Source organism: Eulemur rufifrons, chromosome 7 (genome assembly GCF_041146395.1).
Source record: "Eulemur rufifrons isolate Redbay chromosome 7, OSU_ERuf_1, whole genome shotgun sequence".
NCBI lineage: Eukaryota > Metazoa > Chordata > Mammalia > Primates > Lemuridae > Eulemur > Eulemur rufifrons.
Window position 1 is genome coordinate 143459644 of NC_090989.1, and position 26763 is coordinate 143486406.

At 43.3% G+C, this 26763-nt stretch overlaps 1 protein-coding gene across 1 annotated transcript; it reads right to left on the reverse strand.

Annotated features, from left to right (window-relative positions):
* Positions 1-371: 371 nt before the first annotated feature.
* Positions 372-25975, reverse strand: DCLK3 (doublecortin like kinase 3). The gene is made up of 4 exons (XM_069472028.1): positions 24110-25975; positions 5846-5978; positions 3058-3225; positions 372-565 (listed from the first exon to the last, which is right to left on the reverse strand). The coding sequence occupies exons 1-4, from the start codon at positions 25559-25561 to the stop codon at positions 372-374; spliced, it is 1947 nt and encodes a 648-aa protein (XP_069328129.1). The 5' UTR covers positions 25562-25975.
* Positions 25976-26763: the final 788 nt, after the last annotated feature.

Below are 26763 nucleotides of genomic sequence, written 5' to 3' on the forward strand. Positions count from 1 at the left end.
GAAAGACCACAGTGCACCTTATTAATCTCGCAGGGGGAGTTTAGACCCTGGTAAGCACCACTCCTGTGGTACAACATGAACATGATTACAAAGAGAAAGCAAAACACATCATTATTACCAAAATTCCTCACTGATGATTATTTTTACCCAAAAAAATGCATTAAAGGCTTCAAATATACAAATCTAAAAATATGTTACAACATTTAACATTAAAACTCAGTATACTTTTGTAATATGCTTTAAAATATACTGAGTCTCTCTCTCTCTCTGATTTTCCAATTATGTGAAGAAACTCCTTTTACTGTTTTTCTCTCAAACTTTTCTCTGTCCTGGAGCAGAATTGGGGGCTGAACAGATGCCTGATGTGGTGACTACAATGTCTCCTCTGCGACCCTCTTGTGCTGGCTCCGGAAGTGGCCCTCGCTGCTGGGGGACACTTCCTTTTGTAGGTTCACTGTGCTGGTCTTGCCACCTGTTTCGATCCAGGGATGCTGAAGAACTTGGTGGGCTGTATAGCGCTTTTTGGGGTCCACCACCAGCAACCGGCTCACCAGATCTTTGGCAGCTATCGAAGTGAAAGAAGAAGGGGGAAATGTGATGAATGCAGGTGGTTCTGGGCTTTTCTTCCCCATACATGAAATAGGACACAAACATCAACGTTAGTACTGTGGATTGGCTACAAGGCTCTTGCATGTTTTAGAGGAGCACAGTCCAACAGAACATGGGAGCATTCTGTACCTGCACTACCCCCTTGTGGCTACTGAGCATTTGAAATCTGCTAGTGAGACTGAGGCACTAAACTTTTATTTACTTTGAATTAATTTACATTTAAATTTAAATAGCAATGTGTGGCCAGGAGCTACCATGCGGAACATCACAGCTCTAGAGGATGTCTGTTCATTTCTCTAGAATAATGAAGCCAGGCCCACCCCTAACATCCATGGCATCCATGGCAAGAGAACAAATGGAGGCCACATATCATATGTCTATACACTTTAAGGTTTTAAATGGAAACTAACAAGTTGTTAAATAAAACATGTTCAATCTTCCTAAATCAATAAACATTGACATTATTGAAAAAACACATGTAAAGAAATCTAAGGAGTAAATAGTGCAAATTCAAAATTAATTACATTGTCTGCCCAAAACCATGACTGATTCCAGACAGCTGTGGTGATCATTGGTTTCTCCCTAGCTTGCTGGCTCTCCCAGCCTGGCTCATTGAGCCTGCTCTTCAATCACTCAAGAACTGTACAAGAAGAAAACATCTACTTTTTTTTTTTTTACCCTTATTGAGGGATGCCTCTTGCTCAAGATCAGCTGCTCACTCACCAATCACCTCCTCCCCTACACCCATGTCCAGCCACTTCTTAAGTATGGAAGCCACAGAGTTCTCCTACACCATCCAATTCAAACTGGGCAAATTCTGCCCAAAAAGTGCCCCAGCCCCACCCTGACAAGCATCACTCCTTCAGGGTCTCAAAGGACCCAGAGGCTGGAAGGCTAATTTAAGTTGAAAATTCTCAGATTCTCATGTACAAGTATGGACAACTATATACCCTAGCCAACATGTCCAAGCTCTCTCTCTGCCCTCCAAACAGCTGCTCCTTGGCTACCCTTTGGCACAGTGGAAGAGGCTGGAAAGAGGTCTCACAAACCTTGGAAATGGGCTTGGGCTATTTGGACAGAGAATTCAGGGGGCCTAATGAAGTGGCCTAGAAGAGGGGACCTGGACTCTAGGGGACACATTGCCTTGGCCCCATAGTCTCCATACTCCATGGGGAGAGGTAATGACCATAGCAGAACCTCTAAGGCCTGGGGCCCAGGAAAGGCCATCTATGCCCAAATCTGAAAACAGTGCTGCATAAAACTTTCTTTTCTTTTCTTTTTTTTTTTTTTTTTTTGAGCTAGGGTCTCTCTCTACCACCTAGGCTAGAGTACAGTGGCATCATCATAGCTCAGTGCAACCTCAAACTCCTGGGCTGAAGAGGTCCTCCTGTCTCAACCTCCTGAGTAGCTGAGCCTATAGGCATGTGTTACCATGCCCAGTTAATTTCTTTATTTTTTGTAGAGAAGGGGTCTTGCTATGTTGCCCAAGCTGGTCTCAAACTCCTGGCCTCAAGAAATCCTCCCACCTAGGCCTCCCAAAGTGTTGGAATTACAGTCATGAGCCACCACACCCATCTTAAAATTTTCTTAAATGATTTTTAGTCCTTTAGTTCCTCAGTTGCCACTGCCTTGATCAGCTTAAGACCCTGACTCTAGGTATGGCAAGCCACCCACTCCCTACCTTATTTAAAAGGGGGAAGAAAATGAAGCTTTTTCCTTCCCTCATCCCCCAATCCCAGTGAAGAGATAGAAGCTGAGGATAGCTACTCTTAAATGACATGTTTAGGGGAAGTTGTAAAAAAAGTTATCACTCCTATTCCACTTTTTAAGCTAAGGACTCAAAGATCCCAAATCCCCAATTATCTGGTTTTCTTAGTTTTCCAAGGGCAGCGAGTAGTACAAACAAATCAGTAGAGACCAGGGGAGAGATTTCATTTGGAATCAAATGGAATTAACCAAAAAGGAGGAGAATCATGTGTGCTTCTAGGTCACTAAAAAGTAACTGAGACCTTCTCCTAAACCTTGCAAAGCCCCTGGCTCCAAGTATGCCCCTACAGGACCTCTGATTATACATGTGTAAAATAAGCATTTTCAGGCTGTTCCATTCAGACACACTTCTGTATATAAGAAGGTCTTTCTCTTCCAAATGAGGGTTATAATGTTGCTGATATTTTTCAGTTCTGAGGTTCCTTAATTGCCTTAAGGAAAATCACTTGGTGACTACAACTGGTGGTTAGACTTTTTTTTATTAAATCTCAAAGCAAGTCATGTTTTTGGAGTGCTGCACAAACCTACATGAAGCTACTGAGGAAGTAAAGGATGAGGCATGACACATTGACAGCCTAATTCCATGCCAGGCACTGTGGGGGGCCCCCTGCATGCCCTATTACACATCCAACCTGAAAAACCCGTCCCCTCCTCTTCTTCATGGGGAACCCCAAATCTTACCATCGGAGATATTGTCCCAGTACGGGGGGAGGAACTCGAAGTGGCCCAGCTGGATGATGTTAAAGAGCTCGTCCTGGTCCCTCTCTGGGCTGCGGAAGGGGGGAAAGCCGCACAGTAGGATGTAGAGGATGACGCCCGCAGCCCACATGTCCACCTCCAGTCCGTAACCTGCACAAACAGAGGCAGAGATACAAGTGAGCCTGCAGCCAGGCAGGGTGAGATGTGATGAAATAAATGATGGACTACTGTGGTTCCAAATAGATCTAAGTCACAGAGGACCTCAGCTCTCAGTAACCAAGAGCCACTTCCAAACATGTGAGTGGCCTTCACTGGCAAACCACAGCTTGCCCTGTGGCCAGCTCCTAAAAACGAGGGGTCTACACCAATGTTACTCAAAGTTTGGTCCGTGGCCCACTGCCACTTTGTGATCTTTGATTACTGGTCTGTGATAAAAATAAGCACAGAAATTGAAAGCAAGCATTTGGAAACTCTTATAGCAATTTTTCATGACTGTGACACTCGAATGATCAGTGGACACATCTCGTTGAACAGAGCACAGATCAGTTCAGGGATTGTCAGACACATGCAGTGAGTCGCATGAGGGACGAGGTGCGTTCTAGTCACATGCAGCAGGACCACGTATAGGTCCGCACTGGATTGGAAATTTTAAAACCTGGGCCCTTCAACAGAGATAGTTTGAGAAGCCCTGCTCTACACCAGCAGTTTCTGTTTCCTATCTATTCATTGCCTTCTCTCTTATTTAAAAAATATCAATTACTAGCTTTTTAAGTGATTATTAAAAAACTGATGTTTTACTTGCTCTATCCCCTCTGTGTGCACACATGCGTATTCTACACACACACACACACACACACACACACGGAGACAAGCATACTTTTTTTAAATAAAGTTAGGATCACATTGTATATATTTTATAACCTATTTAACGTAAAAAAAAAATTCCTCACAGACATGATTTCTAATAGTTGTTAGTATTCTCTTTATGTATTGAATCCCTGTGTTGTAATTTAAGTTTCTAATTTTTTAACAACTGTGAGGAATTTTCTGATGAATATCCCTATATATTAAATATTTGTGCACATCGCTGATTACATTCTTAAAATAAATTTCTAGAAATGAAATGCACAAAATAATATATGGTAAAAGTTTTTGATACATATTACTCAATCATCCTCTCAAAAGTTCTAACAGCAATGTATATATTTTCAAACACTTTCCAACATTTGACATTTAGGAAAGGAATGCATTTGGCAGCTTTAATTTGGAAGTTAGATATTCATGATTACCCTCCAAGTAAGTTTGTCAAAACATAAATCATCGGGAAAATATTAAAAGAATAAGTCAGTAATGGCCCCTTCTGGCCAATGTTAATGGCCTTTTCTTAGTTCTCAACCCTCTTTCACTCTTGGGAGGGACTGATTTTGGCTGGGTCTCCCCATCCTCTTGAAATTGTCCCCTTGGCCTCTGTGACATTGTACTCCCTCTGGGCTGCCCCATCCTATGCTGATCCCACCCCTTCCTTCTTTCATCCCCAAACTCTTGGCCTCCTTCAAGAATTTGTCCTCAGCTCCCCTTGATGGCACCACTAAGGAGCTCATTACCTCACCAGGTCAGCCACCAGCTCTGCTGTGCAGTCTCAGAATTGCATGCTCAGCCCAGGGCTTCACCTCCTTGCCAACTGGACAACTGTGTGTATCTATCTTGATTTTCTCTACAAAGTTCAAAAATTAACTCACCCCATCCTCCACCTCCCAAAAGAGCTTTCTTTTCCAACACCCTATTTAAGTTGGTGCTATCACCAGTGTGTGTTTTCCCCAAGAGTTCATGTTGCTTATTTGCTTTCCTTCTTCTCTTATCCAGCTCCTCAATGCTTCCATTTAAATGTGCACAGTCCCTCTGAATTATGGTGGCCATACCAAGTCTGAACACCTCTGCCCAGCCTTCCCATTTGTGGGGAATCTAGGCTCAATCTATCCAACCAGCTTGCGCTTCTCTCTGGTTCGCTGAGGCTAGTCTTCTCAATGTTTCTACCACCCGACCTCATGCATGATCTCATATGTTCTCATCTCCTGGATGCATCTGCTGCCAGGAAACTATCCCTCCCTTCCTCCCAACCACCAACCCTACAACCCAAAGCTTCCCCATCTTACCTAGAGTAGATAAACTGATTTCTCCTGGAGTGTCACAGCAGTCAAATATTCATATATATTGAGCCATAAAATAATTATTATTTCCTTTCTATATATTTTACAGAATATGTCGCTAAAACAGCTCATTGTATGCTGACATGATATACAAATAGGTAATAAATATTCATGGATTTTGAAATGGGATCCCCTTTAAATTCAAGGGTGGTGAAGGAACTTTTAAGCCAATTACCATAAGGACTGCTTCAATCTTCTCCCATCAGAGGTTGCCTTGGGTCAGTGGCGTAAAGGGCCTTGCTTGCTTGAGTTCCTCACCCAATTCTCTATCATCTTTCATCTCACTGTCCTGCCCACATACACACACAAAGACACACACACACACACACACACACACGTGCCAATTTGTCTTCTGTAACAAGGGCAGCCCTGTTAAGGAAACAGCTTTCATGCTTTGGTCAAGGAAACCTGCTTCAAATATTTTCATTAAAGTCCAAGCTCAAGCCTTAGTGCCAACTCTCTGAAATTTCTCACTGTTCCATGTTGAAAAGTATTAAATATTAAAAATAAAACATTTGATAGTAAGTGAGCTAAAATCCCACAGAGCAATGTGTAACACTTACCCTTCTCAGAAAGAATTTCGGGAGCTACATAAGTCGGAGTACCACATACAGTAAATATAGGTCTCACCACATGCTTTGCAAGTCCAAAATCAGCCAATTTCAAGGTGGTAGATTTGTCCTCATTTCGCTGAACCTATAAGAGACAAAAATCCCCCAAACCACAAAAACTGTAATGAGAACAAAGAAGGAATACTAATGAGATAACAAGCATGCAAGGTCAAGATAAGCAAACAATAAACCTATATGAGCTTACAGTGTAGCCCAATGCTGACAAATCCAACTTTACTTCAGTGACAGGTGCTCACATTTGCAACTAAAGAAGGAATGAGTTAGATTTCCTGTGTCCAATATGGTAGCACCATATTGTCACAAGTGGCTATTTAAATGTACAAATTAAAATTAAACTAAAAATTCAGTTTCTCAGCTGCACTAGGCACATTTCAAGTGCTCAGTGGCCACCCGTGGCTCATGGACACCATATTAGACAACACAGACAGAGAACATTTCCATCATTGCAGAACGTTCAATTGGACAACACTGAGTTAGAACAAGGATAAATGATAGTTTGACCAGAGACTAGCTTTAATGAGAACTAGAAAATGTCTGTAAGTAGTGCAAAAGCTGGGCAGAGTGAAAAAAGAAAGGAAAAAAAAAAACTGGAAATTAAAATGAAGACGTAGACTAATAAGCAGCAGAGGGGTGTTAAATACAGGCCCTAATTGGAAGGGATAGGGCATTAAGAATTAAACAGGCCAGAAGTCTTTGAATAATTTTAACTCCAAGACTGCAGCTGAATGGGCTTGGACAAATTTCTTTATTCATCTGAGACTCTGTTTCCTTATTTGTTAAACAACAGAAGTAGATGAGGGGGTGATAATTTCCAGCAAATAGGCTTATGTCAAGAGTTTCATTCAATGTTTGTAATCTACCTAGCAAAGGGTTAGCCCTAGGGTGACCAACAGTCCCAGTTTGCCTTGGACTTCCACCAGGTTTTAGAAAAGGGTAGAATTAGGCATTTTTTAAAAGAGAGAAAAGATGCAGCTATCCTCACTCTAAATGAATACATAGACTTAACTCTTCCCTCCTTGTCCCCATCAAAACTTATCCCACCGGAGTCTCACTCCTTCAAACAAGTCCAGGTGACTGGCTTTCTAATGTCTGGTAAACCAGTTCTCACTGTCCAGTTAGTATGTCCTATCCTCCTGTACCCTCAAGGTATTTGCATATAAGGTGATGATTGTTAGGAAAAGTTGGGCCTTACTTAACCTAAAAGAAATGAATCTCAAGAGGTAGGCAAGCATAGCAAGCACTTAGGTCACTATGTAAGAAATAATAAAACTAAAGGTACGTTATATTTCACATGAAAAAAGAATTAAACAAGCAAACAATGAAGGGGCAAACCCAGCATATCTTACAGCAAGTAAAAGATGCATTGGTACCCCATGCCATGAAAGCAGTTTTCCACTTTGGGAAGAGGTTAAATAGTCAGGCACAAATCAAACTCTGGCCTCCTTCAATACCAGCTAGCACACAAACAAGTAAGATCTAAGAACAACTGTTCAGTACCTCATCATAGACGCTGATTGCTCAGACTAAAGGTGAACTAAGCAATTAATTAGGGCATTACTTGACAAGTTACCAGAACAAACCTGGACAATCTTTTCCAAGTAAGAGACTCACTGGTGCCACCACAGCTAGAGGAGAATTTATTAATTTGACTGCAGGTACACACCACCACACCTCTGCTGGAACTGGACAAAGGTTCCCAGCGCTGCAGCGCGTGGGGGCAGGCAGCAACCGGGGACCTCTGCTTCTGCTTGTGCCCCATCAAAGCCGAGAATGGCAGGGGGAACAACCATCCCCCCAGTCTCTCCATGCCAGAATAAGTTCGTCACACCTGCTTTGGTTCCTGCCAGTGAGCTTACATCTCTATAAGCAGCATGCATCTTAATTACTGAGCCTGAGTCACCACCAGACAATCTAATCAATGTCTCCATAATTAACCTAACCAAATGGAAAGCCATAAATTTAGAACTAAAACAAAATTCTGTTTGATATGGGTATGGAGACAGACAATCCAAAAGGGGACCACAGGGTCAATTATCAAAATAATTTAGGCTAGAAAATCTAGTTTGGAAGGGAAGGAAAACAAAATAGTGTGGTGCCTAGAATTACCAGATGGATTATCTACATTAATCACATTTGCTGGGTAATTTCTGAGAAAAATATGTCCTTCACAAATATGTGTAAATATTCCCAACTAACATGATCAGCATTAAAAGCATGTGGCCGATTTAATACAGCAAAGTAAGATGTTTATTCCTATTGCAAAACAACTGAAACATTCCCTTCCTCATGGAAACCCCCAATTCCAAAACTTAGCTCCACTGAGGCAGTAGCAGATTAAATGTTTTGGAAACTCAGGCTTTCACTTTGAAATTTTATTATGCTAAATGTCCAGATACTGATGGATATATTTTCAAAATGCCAAATCTGTTTTTAAATTATTTTATGGGCTGTCTAAAAATATATTATGCCTCCTCTTGTCTCTTCATGGTTCAGCTTTTCTCTGAGTCTCTTGTTGAGTTAACAACAATCACACAAGCATAACCCAGGGGTGGTTAAGGTCAGTGGTGTTATTTGTCCCTTCCAGAAGGTGGCTCCAAACTGCTCAGGGTTTTTAATTCTTCTGTCTCCAGCTTCTGTTGTCAGGAGTTGTTTAATATTCTTCAGTGTTATCATTTATTTCACCTACATAAGCAGCTCAATTACATTTAAGGGCATACACTGCATGAGTTTTTTGGTTTATTTTTTTCAACAGGCACCTCACATTTTTGGCTTTAGAATAGTTCCCACCTATCTTAATCTTTGAAATTAAATGATTGATGTTCTCCTGGAATGATTCTTCCTCCTAGAATCTGTGGGACTTCTGAGACCATCAAATTCAAACCTCCACCCAAACAGAAAACTTGTCTAAAACATCTTCCTACCAGACTGTCATTCATGCCTGAATGAAATTGCAAAATGAAAGACTCCACAACTTCATGCGGTAGTCCATCCCATTTATGGCCAGCTTAACTTGAGAAGAGATCCACCCCTGTGTTGATTTGGAATTCTACCCCTACCCCTGTTTTCTAAATCTGCCCTCTGGAGTGTCCCTAAATATAGGACACATCCCCCCAAGAGATAGGAAACAAGCACCAAAATCCCCAGCTTGCTTTCTGGTTTCTGCAAGTTAGCATCTGGGATGCTAATTGTAAGTAGCTTGAGTGGATTAAGGAATACCTAGAGCTGGCAAAGCAACATTGGGGGTGTGGGGTGAGGGTGTTTCCAGAGTAGACTGGCACGTGAGTCTGAGCGGACCAAGCAGGGAGGATCTGTCCTCAGTGTGACCAGGCAGCATCTAACTGGCTGGGGGCCCAAACAGAACAATAACAGAGAACAAGCAAACTGCTCGCCTGCACACTTTCTCTCTCTCTCTTTCTCTCTCTCTCCTCCACCATCTCCCACCTCCCTGGAACTGGGATATATTCTTCTCATTCTTGGCCATTAGAACTCCAGGTTCTCTGGCCTTTGGATTCCAGGAATTATACTAGTGGCTCCCCCAGTTCTCAGGCCTTCGGACTTGGGCTGAGCCACACTACTGGTATCCAAGGGTCTCCAGCTTGCAGACAGTTGTGGGACTTCTCAGACTCCATAATCATGTCAGCCAATTCCCCTAATAAATCCCCTCTCATATATTAATACCTTTATAAATATATCTCCTCATGGTTCTGTCTCTCTGGAGAATCACTGATACAGCATCCGAGGATCCTCCATCTAACTAACCCTGACCCGCACTCCTGACCATCACCCTCTCACTCCTCCCTACTCTAAGTGCAGCCCCTGGACCAGCGCCATCAGCATCACGTGGGAGCTTGTTAGACATCTCAGCAGCCCCAGATCCATAGAACCAGACTTGGCATTTCTACAAGATTCCAGAGTGATATGTGTGCACAGTAAAGTTCTGGATGGTCTCCATGTCATCAATGCCTCTTCTGACAAAGAATGACCAGAACTAGACACCACACACCAGTGTGATTTGATGAGGGCAGTGGACCTCAGGACTGTCAGCCGACCGGGCACTGAGTAACCATCAAGGCAGCCAAAGAACCCACTAAATGGTCCACTTCAATGTCTCAAAATCAGAAAGCCTTCCCAGGCCTGCCCAGGTTGCACTGGGAGGCCCACTTGTAGCCCCCCTGCACAACATCTCACCTGCCCTCACCCCACATCTCCCTGTCTCTATCTTCCAGGCTATCTAAACCTGTTGTTCTGGGTCATGTTCCTGCTGGGGCTCTGTTTTCCTCTGTTCTCTAACTGAAAAGGTGGTAAGAAATTACTTTACACAGCACTGTAATGACTTATCTGTCTGCATCCATCACCCCCTTCTGCAGCCACACAAAAGTGTTCTCCTTTGAATCTAGGTGATCTATATTACTTATGTCAGCATCCAGATAACATCTGGATAATCTCAAAGCTTTCAAAAGGAATTTTTCTTTATTTTTTCTGAACAATTAGCCTCTATTCTCTCCTTCAATGATGCCTCAATTTAAACGTGATCTTGCAATTTTCACCTCTAAACAGAAGATGGCAGCAGAATACAGACTAAACAATGAGTGGCTCCCTTAAGAACAATTAAGACACAGGTAAAGCTTATTTATCTTTGCTAAATTCTTTTTTGAGACAGGGTCTTGTGCTGTTGCCCAGACTGGAGTGCAGTGGCAAGATCACAGCTCACTGCAACCTCAAACTCCTGGGCTCAAGTGATCCTCCTTTCTCAGCCTCCCAAGTAGCTGGCAAAGGTACAGACACCAAAGGTACATTTCAAGTGCTCATGTGGCTAGCGGCTACCATATTGTCCAGTGCACATACAGGATATTTCCATCATTACAGAAGACTCTATTGGACAACACTGGCACAGTGGCAGGGGTTGGTATTTTAAACAGAGTGTTCAAGGAAGTACTCATGAGGACGTAACATTTGAAAGAAAGGTGAGCCATATTTAGACGCGAGGAGTGAGTTTTCAGGGGGAGGAAACAGCAAGTGCAAAGGCACAGGGGTGTGCTTGGCAATACCAGAGAGGAAGCAGGGTCAGGGGCAGATTGAATGAGGAAGAGAGTGGTTGGAGAGGAGCTTTGAAAGGAAGGCAGAGCCCATATCATGTAGGACCTTCTAGGCCATGGAAATGGACTTGGCTTTTGTTGGATTCTGACTGTGGCAGGAAGCCAATAGTTCCGAGCAGAGAAGTCACTATGATGCACTGTCTTTTTAATCCACTGTCTGGTTCACAAGTGGCAACCCCAGCCAACAAAGGAATGGACACGGGACTGTAGATGGTTCCTGGGTCAAATCTGATAGCCTCATATTTAGCAGTACATTTTACATCACCACCAAATCCCCTGTCCAGATGAGCATCTCAAACTCAAGGTGCTAAAAACTGGTTTCACCCTGACCCTGTCCTCTCCCAGAGTTCCCCAATCCAGAGAATGGCCCCACCATCACACAAAGATACTTCCGTATCTCTCAACTTAAAAAAACACAACCTTCATTTTCTCTACATCCCCCTTCAGCTACTGCTCTATTTCTATGATCTTCTTCATAAACACACACATACACACACACACACACACATACATACCCTTGAAAGAGGTGTGTATACGTGCCATCTACAGTGTTCCACCTTCCATTCTCTCCTGAACTCAGTCAGACTCTCATCCCTGTAACTATACTGAAACTGCCCTTCTCCATCAGAAAAATGGGGCCACAACTGACCCAGCTGCAGGTCAGAAACATCAGTCGTTCCCCCCAGCCCCCTAGTCCTCTCTTTCATCATCCACCACATTTAATCTATTCGCAAATCTTGTTTTTACCATTATAACGACCACTTCTCTCCATCTCTACTGCAACCCCCAAGACCAAGTCACCATCATCTCTTGCTGGGACCACGGCAGCAGGCTCCTCACTCCTTACCCTCTCTCTCCCCTCACATAAAGCCTAACATGTGGGACTTCTGGAAGAAGATGAAATGGAACCTGTGGATTTCACGTTACCACAATTAGACAACTAGACCTTAGACTTTGGAAACTTGTTCAGGAGATTTACTGAGCTGCTTCCTCAGCTTAAGGGCATTTTGAAAATGCCCTTAAAGAGTTTTTTAAAAACTTAATCTTAGACCTTCAAATGGCTCACAAGAATATGCTCTCTTAGAGAGGTGATAACACAGATGAACACAGGCACTGAGAGGACTGTAGGAAATTGCTGTTATTTTCCTTTACTAAATGGCCTGACCTTCAGGCTCCTTTGGGAAATGAAGTCACAATTTTAGAAGATATTCACCAAGTTTGATAAATATGAGTCATGCTTCACAGTTGCCCTTGGTTGATAATTTACTGCAGATGTTAATTTATCAGACGTCTATCCTTTTAGGTGGCTATTTCTGTTAATGTGCGCCCCAGCCATCAAGACAAAATGGACTCCCCGTGGCTAACTGAGGTATTCCAAGTTAGAACAGAGCCAGGCTGCCATGGCTAGGTGAGGGTGTGGTCACATACTCCGTGTTCTCAAAAAGATGTTGTAAAATTATCACAGGACCTCCTTTCTACAATCCAGCCAAATCAGTCCCTATTGTCAAGGCCAGGATAAACTACGCCCAAAAAATCCTCCTCCTCCTACACCACCACCACCACCAGCAATTTGAAAGAAACATCTGATAAAGACTTCTGATTGGGGAATTTAAAACCAACCAATCAGAGCTCAATTGCCCAGGCCAATCAGGGCTCAGCTGTATCAACCAATCAGAACTCAGCAACTCAGCTGCACTGACCAATCAGAACTGAGTTTCAATCCTTAATTTGCATAAACAGACATTGGGAACCTGGGTAGGACCGTGACATAAAACTTGAACTGTCTCTTAGTTCTTTGGAATGTACATTCATTTTACACCAAAGGCTGCCTCCCCCTGGTTTGCAAACTATTCACTAGAATAAAGTCTCTTTCCTCCAAATTCCTTTTTGGAGGACTTTTGTTCACATTCTAAAAGAAATTAACAGAAAAAAATGCTCAATCATCAAGATGACCCAATATGTAGAATTTTGAAGACTAAGAAATTCCTGAAAACTCTCTGCCTATGTAGGCAAACTCTGGACAATATGTAGGTTCACTGAGTGTACAGATACTATTATTGTCCTAGAAATTGCTGAAATGGATACTGGAAGTCACTCTCACTGATATAAACCTAAAGTCATAACTGCAATGTCTTGACAATACAGCCTGCAGTTTTCGAGAGTTCTATCTTGTACAGAACAGTATTCTCACTGACTTGATCAAAATCGGCCGATGATCTAAAGGCCTATATCACTGTACCTTTTCTTTAGCAATTTCATGTCATTGCTAAAATCGACATTTCTTCATTTTATTAAGTATAACTTAAGATTTGCTTCATAGTTGTTATCAATTTTTTAAAATTAATGTGACTGATGTATAAATGGATTCATGAATAGTTGGACCATTAATGAGCAGTCATGGACACCTCAGTCTTAGAAGCTAAGGAGTAAGGAGGTTGAAATTAGAGCTGGTATAAGAGAAGTCTTACTGATCAGGAAGAATAATGCATTACAGAATCACTGATTCATACACTATAATCAGTGAGTCCTTTTTGTTTATCAAAGTAGAAGTGGAAAAAGAACTTAGGAAAATCACATCAACAAAATGATTGAACAGGTTTATTGTACAGGGGGAATGGGCAGGGAGTGTGTCTGGCTACTTTTTATCCTTCTAGATTTTCCTTGCCACCCTTGGGGACACCAGTCACTGCCCTGTCCTACTCATATTCAACAGTTAAATATCTAAACAAGCCTGTCTCTTCCTAGAACCAACACAAGGCCAGAAAGAGGGTACAACTTCTGTCCTTAACCAAGCTATTACTAGTCCCCACAGCCCCCACCACCATCTCTCCTGGATTCCAAGGGTCCCTTCTCCACGCACTCCACAGCTATAGCACCTGGGCTGGAGGCAGTCAGGGAATTGGGAAAATGAGCTCCCTCTGTGCAAGCTGAGGTGCAACAGCCTGCCCACCCATCTCATTCCTTTCAACCCTGTTTCTAGAGCAGAAACCTATCTTTCTCTTCCCCTTATCGTGGGAGAGATTTTCTCAAATGACCCTGCTCATATCTGACATCTCAGTCTCTTCTCCCACCCTGCTCAACCAGCTTTCTTTGCTGGATGTGATCGCTCGGCCATTGGCTATAAATAACCTGGCCTGTGCCTTCCCACTCTGTGTGAGCTGGTCTGATCATCATCACTTCTCCAGTTCCTGGTTGCTTTCTCCCTCCTTCCCCAGGGCCCAGCCAACAACACCCAGCATATTCCAACCCCTCCAAGGGAGCACCTACTGGCAGAAAAAGCAATTAACACTGATATTTCTGCAAGCTGGAAATGCTTGTAATTAAAACTTCTTTTGCAAGATCTCAGGAGTCTAAATAATCTTAAGGGAAGAAAAGCACTAGCATCTTATCAGAAATGTGATCAGTAGTCATAGATGAACTCAGTAATACAGGCCTAAAATTTTACTCTAGGGACCAATTATCAGATATAAATATTTCTGTTGATTAAAACAACATGATAAGCTTGCCATATTCATTAAGGGTCTTTTAGCACATTCAGAAAGTCTCTGAAAGTAGCAACAGTTACAATCAGCCGTGTAATCAAGTTAGTTCTAACATAATCACTTTCCTAAGCTTAGCAAAGATAGGTCTTAATAGAGACAGTAGTCATCCATTCAAGGAAGAAACAATTAGTTTGACAATACAAAGCTCAAAACAAGTGCAAAACACTAAATTAAAGGCAACTGAATAGCATTAATTGATGGACAGTATTCATATTTATTAATATTAAATCTTGGAAGATGAAACAAATTTGCAATATAATTATATCAACAAGTTTAGAGATGATATCTTTCTAACCCAGACAAAGAGCTAATTGTCAAATCCAACATTATCTTTATCTCTGTCTGAAAAACCAAAACACATTGACATTAGATACCATTTAGACTTCTGACATAACAATATGTTGAACTTTATTCACCTAGAGAAAGGACAAACATGTTTTATAAATGTGACAAATCTATTAATATTTTGATAAATTCAAGCTGACAAATTATCCACAGGAGGGCAAATATATCAGGCTGTTTCTCAAAAGATGGCCCAAATATGTAGCTTTCTACAGTTTCTGAAGAAAGCATAACACCACAAAGAAAGTTTTTTATTTGAAAAAAAATGGCCTTTCTTCAAAATCAGAAAAGAGAAAAAGGTCTACATATCAATTAGAAACAAAATCAATATACAACAACTCATGTATTTATTTATTTTTTTGCCTCAACATCTCCATGTGAACAACTCATGTATTTAGACTGAAAAATTATAGCTACTCTTTAGTTTCTCTCTCTCACACACACACATACACACACACACACACACACACACACTTCATTGCCCCAAAGCATTAAAAGTACATTATGTACTGACATTTAAATCCATGAAGAATTACCAAATGATTTTTCAGAGCCAATTAGCTCTGAATATAAACATATTCCTTGCAATTTTTCCACTTCCTCAAACAAACTTCTCTGTGCAATCTAACTGTATCACAAATCATCTGTAACAGTTATGTTTTCAGTGCTGTGTCATTCCAAATAAACCCTTGGTAATCTTCAACAATTACCCTAGGCCGGGCGCGGTGGCTCACGCCTGTAATCCTAGCACTCTGGGAGGCCGAGGTGGGCGGATCGTTTGAGCTCAGGAGTTCGAGACCAGCCTGAGCAAGAGCGAGACCCCATCTCTACTAAAAATAGAAAGAAATTATATGGACAGCTAAAAATATATATAGAAAAAATTAGCCGGGCATGGTGGTACATGCCTGTAATCCCAACTACTCGGGAGGCTGAGACAGGAGGATCCCTTGAGCTCAGGAGTTTGAGGTTGCTGTGAGCTAGGCAGACGCCACGGCACTCACTCTAGCCTGGGCAACAAAGTGAGACTCTGTCTCAAAAAAAAAAAAAAAAAAAACAATTACCCTAAAAAATAAAATAAAATAAAAAATAAATAAATAAATAAAACGGTGCTAACTCTCTCCATTTCAAAAATCGGTGAGAAGGAAGTCCCTTCACACAAGTGAGCCTCAACAGACTGGTCCCAGGACCTTGCTAGGAAATGCAAGCTAAGCTAACTGTCTCCAAAAGGAAACAATCCTATAGGGTAAATGATCTCATTCCACATATTTGAGAACTTGCATAACTGTTATAATGTTTTAGTAGGCACATGCCTGAAATGTTCAGCTCATGGGACCTACCCAGGCCTCTAATCAGAATCTCTCCTCCTCAGACAACTCAGTGAAAACAGCAGAACTATTAAAGAACACTGTTCTGTTGCAATTCCAAAGTGTCCATAACAAAGAGTGTGCAGCACATTGCACATGGAAACCACTTGGGCTCAGACTCAAAAAGTGAGCAAAGTTGTAAATAGAGTTGATGTGAGGATTTCTGTTACTAATGAGGATGGTTTTTTGTTCAGAATGGCAAATGTTGATCATGTGGAATTGATTGGTACACGATACTGGATGTATAACTAAATACTTGAGGCTCAAAAAAAAAAAAAGTGAGCAAAGAAAGGACAAGGACACCCAAATAATGCAAAAATGAAATTTTCCAAAGAGAGAATTATGTGATGATAATGCAGATCACTCAGGCAACCAGTCAAATTGTTTCTGCAAATTTATGAATTTTGGTAAAAACAAGGTTGCAGACAATTAGTGGTCAACACAGACCTCATTTCCCCAGATAGTTAGCTTGACTCACTCAGTGTCTCACCCTGTTTGTGGGAGCAGTTTGCAGGCAGGTGAATGCATGGAGATTATGTGTCCAGGCAGGGTCTACAGCCATGGAAATTAAAGGAAACAAGCTAAATCCCTGCCCTCCACACCTGAAAAAATATGGCTCATTGAGATCATTGTCTCCATTCACTATTTTTTTTTTTTTTTTGAGACAGAGTCTCACTCTGTTGCCCAGGCTAGAGTGAGTGCCGTGGCGTCAGCCTAGCTCACAGCAACCTCAAACTCCTGGGCTCAAGCGATCCTCCTGCCTCAGCCTCCCGAGTAGCTGGGACTACAGGCATGCGCCACTATGCCCGGCTAATTTTTCTATATATATATTTTTAGTTGTCCATATAATTTCTTTCTATTTTTAGTAGAGACGGGGTCTCGCTCTTGCTCAGGCTGGTCTCAAACTCCTGACCTTGAGCGATCCACCCGCCTCGAGCTCCCAGAGTGCTAGGATTACAGGCGTGAGCCACCACGCCCGGCCCATTCACTATTGCTATATTGGCAGCAGTCTGGCCTTGAACGCTTACTCATGATATCCACCTTAATATTAGGGGTATTTTTAATGCCATAATAGTGATGGTAGCTGCCACTGATGGAATGTTTGCTATTTTCCTGGAAGCAAGCTATAGTCTTTATGCATTCATCCAATTAATATTTATTAAATGTCTACCATGTGTATAACTAGTCTAGGTTTCAGGGTACAGTCTGAATAAAACAAAGGCCCTGCTGTCATGAAACTTTCAGAAAGAAGAAAAGGAAGATAGAAAAGTAAATATATTAATAGAATGTATCACATTGTGATTGGGGCTACAAAGGAGGTGGGGTGAAGACACCAAAGGGTGCCAGTGTGAGGTACGTTGTCCTGACAAAAACCATGAGATGGGGAACACACTTGTAGTCAAACAAATTGGGTTTACTGACTCACTGCAACAAGGAAGAACACATAGCTTTGGGATCTGTACAGCAAAGTAAGAGAGTGTTTAAAGGACTTATTATAAGATTGGGGATGTGTTAGGTGATTTGGTGAAGGGTTCAAGAAAGCAAGGTTTTGCTCTGGACTGGACAGTGTCAGCACATGGGGGTAATTCTAAGATTGGGTATCTTAACAATTCTTATGTGATGGTGGGAAGAATGGAGCAAGGCAGTCATTCATAGTAGCCAAATGGTGGATATGAGGCCATATTCGTGGTTTGAACAATATTCTTATTTTTATTTGCATTTGGACATTATTATAAAGGAGTTTTGCTTTTGCCTTAATCTATCATGGTCACAGAGTGGCCTTATCTGATGCTGGTGATCTGTGACATTGTTTATGCTCAACAGGAGAATGCCGTGGCTGAGATATGAATGCAGGCCAGCTCCCAGCTGTCAGAGGCTGCTCTTCTCTTTCCTATGCTCAATCTGCCCTCGACCTTCCAAGAGAAGTGATATTACCATTTCTCTTTTATAAATGAGGAACCAAGGCACAGAGAAGTGAAGGACTAGGGCAAGCAACCAAGAAAGCCAGGATTCAAACCCAGGTTATCTGACTCAGGAGCCAGGCTCTTAGGCAGACACTCCACACAGTCCCCTGCAGTGCTGTGCCTTTTGAATTCATGAGCAAAGTGTTATCTTCAAAAGGACCACAAGGGTATCTCAGTGGGAGGATGTGGATGGTGGGAGCAAAGCCTAGAGGAGAAGCTGGACCAGTAGTCACCCCAGTACCTTAGGCCGGAGGATGTGCAAATGCCCAAGAAATTAAGTTCACATGGTCATTATCAAGGCAGAAGTATTTTTCTCCTAGGGATGAGGAGAAAAATATTTAAATAGGAAGGTTTATTTAAATAGGAAGGTTTATTTTCCAGCAATTTAATCAAAACCAATTTATGGCTCGAGGAAAAAAATGGCCAACTAGTGACATAGCTTGCAGGACTGCCTCAGCATGAAAGCAGGACATTGCATAAAGGAGAGGGGAGGAGAGATACAACTCAGGTGTGGATCACAGCAAGAGGTGACAGAGCCTGCCAGGGACCTCATGGGGGAAAGTTGCAAAGCAGAGAAGAAGATAAAGAAGAGAAGATATCAGCAAGGATCAAACCCAGAGAGGCTCAGAGACGTGCAAAAAGGTATGGGGGGGGTTCCCCTCTCCCCCACCACATGCCTCCGGTGACCAGCAGGTCACCAAGTTTCCCTTTTCCACCCTCCACAAACCCAGACATGCTGGCAAACATGGAATAGGGGAAGAACTTGTACGATCCAGGAGCTTGGACAGTCTGTGGGGGGGGCCCACTCCTAGGACAGTGATGCGAGAGACCAGAGAACCAGTTTTGTCCCTTTCAGATGCTTCCTTCCCAGCCCCTCCCCTATCCACTCAATGGGCAAAGCAGTTTCAGCCAAGATTTTGGCTAGCAGCTGCCTGCCCCAGCTGATGCATGCTGCAGACTGAGGTTCCCACGGAGTGTAGGACCCACACCTTTCCCCTCTGGGTCCTGCAGTGGTTACAGGGGGCCCAATTTGGAAGCTCCCTGCTTACTGGCATTTCACACGGTAGCACACCAGCAGGTCAGACAAGCAGGCCAGACCCAGTGCCCTCCAGACCCGACCGGGTTGCTGGGGGACACAGAGGGGAGGTCTAGGAGCTGGACTCAGGAGGCAAGGAAGCCTGTGTGGACAGAACAGAAAGGAGAGTGTTATGGAGTTCCCAGAGGCGGCATTCTGGGAGAGTATCCCATACCCACAGAGGAGAGCCCCCATATTGGATTAGGGTATGTCATCTGGAGAGGAAGAACTCAGCCCTGATATCCATAGCAACCAAACTCTGTGCACTCAGGCATGTGGGCTGACTGGAAGTTGTGGCCCCTCCCCCCACCCATTACAACGGGTGAGCAGTTTGAATAAGAATTTAGTGAGCAGCCGCTTCTCTTCAGCAGGCATGTACTCGAGGCTGAGGTCCCACAGAGAGGGGGACCCGCGCCTCTTCCCTTGAGGACAGGTAGTGGACAAGGGGTGCCCAAACTAGGAGCACCCTATCTACGGGCATTGCACAAAGATGCACACTACTGGGTCAAACACGCAGCCCAGGAGGAGGTTTGAGAGCTGGACTCAAGTGGCAAGGGAGCCCATGTGGACAGAATGGATGGGAGAGTGCTGTGAAGGTCAGAGACGTGTTGATCTGGGAAAGCACCCACCCCTTCCTACAGGCAAACTGCCCTGCCGGATTAGGATGGGAAGATGCCAGCCCAATGGCATAGCAACCAAGAGTTTAGGCCCCTCCTCTGCAGATAGCCCACCCAGTCTAGAGAGCCTGGCCTGACATTCCGCCCAGTGGTTCCCCCTGGTGGCCAGAAAAGTAACCTCTGGGCTCAGCCAAGGGTTTGCGAAGCCTTACAGGTTCGTGCAACCTAACCACAATCTGCCTTGCTCCTCCACCCACCTTTGCTGTGGTGGAGATCAGGCAACCCCCTGAGACCTACAGGGTCCCTCGTAAAGCTTGGCACACTTAAGTGCGCCACCTGGGAGACCAGAGCCTACCATGGACACAAAAGAACACCTTGACAGTTGGCTCTTTCATGCAAGCACCAATCACTACTAACAGGGAGAACAACTCTACAGCTCATCACAGCATCTATCAACTCAATCAAACAGGGCGTGACTGATCTGTACTCACAAGCACCACCTGCCATCTCAGAGATTAAGCTAGAGGATGCAATACAATTCACACTGCTGAGAACAGATGAAGACAGCAGGATAGAGGCAACCTGAGAGGGTCACCAAATCTGCTTGAACACTCCATAAGCAACTCAAGACCAGCACACTTCTCCCTAGCATGGTCAGGGATTGATCTTCGGGGACCTGGGCACAGGCACACAGGCCAGACCCAGTACCCCCAGGACTGGATCATATTGCCAGATGAGAAGGAATCAACAAAAGAACTCCAGAAGTATGAAAAATCAGAGGGAAAGGACACCCCCAAAAGGGAACATCAGCTCTCTAGCAATGGATACAAACCAAAATGAAAATATTAAAATGATAGATAAAAAATTCCAAACATAAATTGTAAGGAAGCTCAATGAAATCCAAGTGAAAATGGAAAATTAACTCAAAGAAATCAGAAAAACAATTCAGGATATTAATGAAAAATTCACCAAACAAACTGACATATTAAAGAAAAACCAAATGGAACTTCTGGAAATGAAAAATTCATTTAAGGAAATACAAAACACAGCGGAAAGTTTTAAGAATAGGCTAGATCAGACAGAAGAAAGAATCTCAGAGCTTGAAGACAACTCTTTTGTATTAAATCAGTCAGTTAAAAATAATGAACACAGAATTAAGAGGAAAAAACAAAGCCTATGAGAAATTTGGGATTGTGTAAAATACCCAAATATAAGAATCATAGGCATCCCAGAGGGAGAAGAAGAAAATGCACAAAGGCTGGAAAACCTACTTGAGGGAATAATTGATGAAAACTTCCCTTGTCTTGCTAGAGATTTAGACAGCCAGGTACAAGAAGCTCAACGAACACCTGGGAGGTTCATTGCAAAGGGTCCATCACCAAGTCACATGGTCATCAAACTGGCCAAAGTCAATATGAAAGAGGAACTCCTGTGAACTGCAAGGCAAAAAGACCAAGTAATTTACAAAGGAAAACCCATCAGGCTAACTGCAGACTTTTCAACTGAGACCTTACAAGCTAGAAGGGACCGGGACCCCATCTTCAGTCTTCTTAAACAGAACAACTGCCAGCCTAGAATTTTATATCCTGAAAAACTAAGTTTTATAAATGAAGGAGAAATAAAGACATTTCCAGACAAGCAAATACTAAGGGAATTTGTCAAGATCAAACCTGCCCTGCAGGAAATACTCAGTACTGCATTATACATGGATCAGCACAGTGGTCACCCTCCAGTGTAAAACTACCCAAAAGCTAAAGCTCAGAGCTCAAATAAAGAAATAGTGTAAGAGGTAAAACAAAACAATAAGGTACTAACCAACAGGATAAACAGAACAGCATCCCACATATCAATGCTATCTATAAATGTAAATCGTTTGAATTCTCCACTCAAGACACATAGGCTGGCTGCATGGATAAAAAAATACAAGCCAAGTATCTGCTGTCTTCGGGAAACACGTCTAACCCACAAAGACACTTACATACTCAAGGTCAAGGAATGGAAAAATATATTTCATGTAAATGAAAACCAAAAGAAAGCAGGTGCAACCATTCTCGTATCAGATAAGATTGACTTTAACTCAACAATAGTAAAGAAAAACAAAGACGGTCATTACATAATGGTAAAGGGAGAAATTCAACAAGAAGACATAACAATCCTAAATATTTATGCACCTAACACAGGAGCACCCAGATTCATAAGGCAATCCCTACTAGATCTAAGTAGAGAGATAAACAGAAACATTGTATTCTAATTGCTAGGGACTTCAACACCCCACTGACAGAACTGGACAGATCATCCAAGCAGAAAATAAATAAAGAAACACTGGACCTAAATGGGACTATAAAACAATTGGTCCTAACAGATATCTACACAACATTTTATCCAAAAACCACTGAATGTACATTCTACTCATCAGCACATGGAACATTCTCCAAAAATTGATCATACTTTAGGCCACAAAACATGGCTCAACAATTCAAAAAAAACTGAAATCATACCATGTATCTTCTCAGACCATGGTAGAATAAAACCAGAAATCAATTCCAAGAGAAATACCCAATTCTACACAAAGTCATGGAAATTGAACAACCTGCTGCTGAGTAATCACTGGATCAACGATTAAATTAAGACAGAAATTAAAAGATTCCTTGAACTAAATGACAAAGAGGACACAAGCTATCAAAATCTATGGGATACAACAAAAGCAGTTCTAAGGATAAAATTCATAGCCTTAAATGTCTACAATGAAAAGACAGAAAGATTACACAAATTAACAATCTAATGACATGTCTCAAGGAACTAGGAAAGGAAAAGCCAGCAGAAGAAAAGAAATAACGAGATCAGGGCAGAACTAAACAAAATTGAAAATAATAAAATTAAACAGAAGATCAAGAAAATAAAGAATTGGTTCTTTGAAAAGATAAACAAAATTGATAGAACTCTTGCTAGATTAACCAGGAATAGAAGAGAAAGAACTCAAATAAGCTAAATTAGAAATGAAAAAGGAGATATCATAACTGATACCACAGAAACACAAAATACCATCTGTGATTATTATGAAAATCTCTATGCACACAAATTCAAAACATGTAGAAGAAACAGACAAATTCTGGAAACACACAAGCTCCCAAGACTCAATCAGGAAGAAATAGCACTCCTGAACAGACCAATAATGAGCAATGACATTGAAGCAGTAATAAAAAAGTTTTCCAACAACAAAAGCCCCAGACTAGATGGATTCACAGCCAAATTTTTACCAGATGCACAAAGAAGAGTTGGCACCCATTCTGCAGAAATTATTCCATAGCGGCCGGGTGAAGTGGGTCACACCTATAATCCTAGCACTCTGGGAGGCCGAGGCAGGAGGATCGCTCGAGGTCAGGAGTTCAAGACCAGCCTGAGCAAGAGCAAAACCCTGTGTCTACTAAAAAAAAAAAATAGAAAGAAATGATCTGGACAACTAAAAGTATATATAGAAAAAAATTAGCTGGGCATGGTGCCACATGCCTGTAGTCCCAGATAATCAGGAGGCTGAGGCAGGATTGCTTGAGCCCAGGAGTTTGAGGTTGCTGTGAGCTAGGCTGACGCCACAGCACTCTAGCCCAGGCAACAGAGTGAGACTCTGTCTAAAAAAAAAAAAAGAAAGAAAATTATTCCATAGCATCAAGAAGGAGGGAATCCTTCTTAACTCCTTTTATGAAGCCAGTATCACCTTGATACCAAAGCCAGCAAAGGACACAACAAAAAAGAAAACTACAGACCAATTATCCTAAGTGAAGTATCTGAAGAATGGAAAAACAAGCATCAGACGTACTCACTGTTAAATTGGAACCAACTGATGAGCACACACGTGCATAGAGGGCAGTAAAACTCAATGGAAAGCAACCGGGTGGTGGGGGATGGGTGAAAACCTACCTAATGGGTACAATGAGCACTATCTGGGTGACGGGCACACTCATAACCCTGACTCAAGCATCATAAAATCAATCCATATAACCAAAAACATTTGTACCCCTGTAATAATTTGAAATTTAAAAAACCATTTATGAACTATAATGAAAGTTTTAAATACTGGAATAAGTATGTTAATATAATGTTCTAGTATGTAAAGGCGACAGTATGAAGCAATTAATATTTATTTTTATCCAATATTTTTAAAACAGCCTCTTCCATAGCATCAAAAATCATGGCTTACCAAAAGGTTTTCTGGCTTGAGGTCCCGGTGGACGATGCTCTTGTCGTGCATGTGGACAAGAGCCTTACATAAGTCCATGATCATGAGCGCAGCGTCGGGCTCCGGGAACTTCACACTTTCTATGATGGCATCAAAAAGGTCCCCGCCCGACACGTACTCGAGGATCAGGTAGGTCTCCGTCTCCGTTTCGTAGACTTCGTGCAGCTTCACGATGTTAGGGTGAGAGAGGCTCTGGATAATCAGGATCTCACTGTCAACCATGTCCTCCTTGCCCTTGAGCCGGGCCTTGTCGATGATCTTCATGGCGTAGGCCTGCCTGGTGGCGCGGTGCCTGCACTCCTTCACCACCGCGAAGTTGCCGTCGCCGAGCACCCGGCCGGTCTCGTAGCGCTTCTGCACGTCCGCAGCCAGGATGCCCGCGGGCCGCGGCTTCCGGCAGCCCAGCCGCTCCGGCCGGCTCTCTTCCGGTCTTGTCTTGGGCTCCCTTTCCGCCCTCGCAGGCTGGTCATCTCTGAGCGCCGTCTTTCTCACCGCTGGCGCCCCCGGCTTTTTCTCCTTCTCTGCCTCCTTCTCCTCCCCCGGGGTCCTGGGGAGCCTCTCGGCATCAGCCTGGCGCTCTCTCAGCAGCCAGCCACCATGCTTGCTCCTGCAAACGTGCCTGGTGTCTTTCTTCACTTCCCGTGGCCCCTCCTCTGTGACGGCTAGAACTTCCCCGAGGTCCTTCTTGGCCTTGGCTGCCCCCTGAGGATGGCTTTCCTGACCCTGTGGGTCTCTGTCCTCTTTCTTGTCCGTGCTCTTGCTGGATCTCCTCAATTCTTGAGTGGGGTTCCTGGGGCTGCTCCTGTGGCTGTCACCCTTCCACCCTTCCTCCTCACCCACAGGGTTTGCCTCGGGAGACCTCCTGCAGCTTCTCGTCCTCACCAGCTTCTCCACGTCGTACCTTGGGCACTTCCCCATGTCCAGCTCACTGGTCCCCAGGGAGAGCCTCTCCCTCTGCAGGCTCTGCTGGAGCTCCCTCTCTCTCTTGCACTTCTCACATCTGATAATTTCACCCGAGGTTTTTTCAATCTCTACCCCCAGGTGCTTCTCTCCCTTTGCATGCCTCTCCTCCAGAGTGGCTTCCCCGGGCAGCTTGCTACCGGGTTCAGGCTCCTGTTTCCCCCTCGCCCACTTCTTCTGGGCCCTTGCCCTGTCCTCCAGCGCCAGCTCCACGGGGGTCTTCCCCTGGTGCCTGATGACCATCTTGCACCCTGCAGCCTCACTGCAGCTCTTGGCAGTCTCGGACTCCCCACAGTGATGGTCCCCTTTTGGAGCCTTGCTATAAAGCCTGCTCCTCAGCCGTGGAGAAGGGACGCGGCTGTGCTGGGTCAATGTCAGCGCACGGGTTTTGTTGGGGTATAGTTCTTCTATGGCCACCTGAATGCTCTTCAGTGTCAACGGTTCTTTGCCCATGGCTATGAAAGCATCCCCTTCCCTGAAGAAATCAGAGACACTCCTGATTTCCTTGCCCTTGAGGTTAAACAGTTTCCTTACACGATCATTTTTCCATCTCGGAAAGCCCAGGGCTTCCGAGATGTCAGCTATGAGCTGCTCGAACGTCTGCACCGACCGCCTGTTGAGAAGCAGGGTGATTTTACGGAGGGGCTGCCCCCCTAGCTTCACCACAGTCACGACCCTGGGCTTCAGCGGGCTGTTCTCTGCATGGGCAGAGTGATGGTCATTCTGAGGGCTAAACAAGGGCACGACGGGGCCACGCAGCCCCAGGAATGGTTTCTCTAGATTCCCTCGGCCAGCAGGCAACCAGGAGCCTTGAAGCTTCCTCTCTGTGATTCTTGAGCTTAAATACTTTAGAGAATGGTCACATAGGCCTCGATGTCCTGCAACAGCAAAAGGACAACAGAGTATTAGTCAAGGTAGATTCAGAGAGCTTCACCAAAACTTTTCTAAAGATGACTCATTCTACCATTACAGTTTGTAAGTGTGGTCTCTGTGGGTTTGTTTGAAATGATGGAGCCTTTATATTGATATTTTAGGTTTAATCCCTATTCTACTCTATGAGACACCAGGAGTACAGAACAGTCAGCATTGGGCCTGCAGTGACTCCTCTAGGCCTCACAGGGACCCCAGGATGGGCCACACCTCAGAAGCCTCCTCAAGGTGGGGCCAGACTCTGTGAACACGACTCTAGCCCCCCAAAGTGAAATGACCTTCAAGGATCTATAACTGTGATAGACAGTGCAAGGTTTGCTGCCCAGGAAACACCAACAAGAGACAGGAACATTCTGGAACTTTATAAAACCCAAATCTTACCCATCTCTTTGCCAAAAACAGTTTCTTCAGCTTGACTTTCAACTCACTCGAGGTGAGGCAGTATGCGAAGAGGTTATGATCACAGGGTTTGAGACAGATCTGGATTTTAATCCTGACGTGCCCTCTGACTGTTTGTGTGAACTTGGGAAAATTATTTGCATTTCAGTTTTTTCATCTATAAAGCAGGAACAATACATCTTCTTCCCGGGGTTTTTATGAAGAATAAATGAGAAAATGATTATGATTCACTTAACAGAGTGCTTGACACACAGTAAAGGTACAGTAATTGCCAGTTATTAATACTATCCTATGATATTAATATCTATTTTGAATTATAATTTCAT

Excerpts from the sequence above, each read along its gene's own strand:
- DCLK3 (XM_069472028.1), bottom strand. The coding sequence starts at position 25,561 with ATGGGCAAAGAACCGTTGACACTGAAGAGCATTCAGGTGGCCATAGAA. Across the intron at positions 5,979-24,109 it reads TCAAGCCAGAAAACCTTTTG|GTTCAGCGAAATGAGGACAA; the intron begins GTAAGCCATGAT and ends TGTCTCTTATAG. Across the intron at positions 3,226-5,845 it reads CGAAATTCTTTCTGAGAAGG|GTTACGGACTGGAGGTGGAC; the intron begins GTAAGTGTTACA and ends CTGTTTGTGCAG.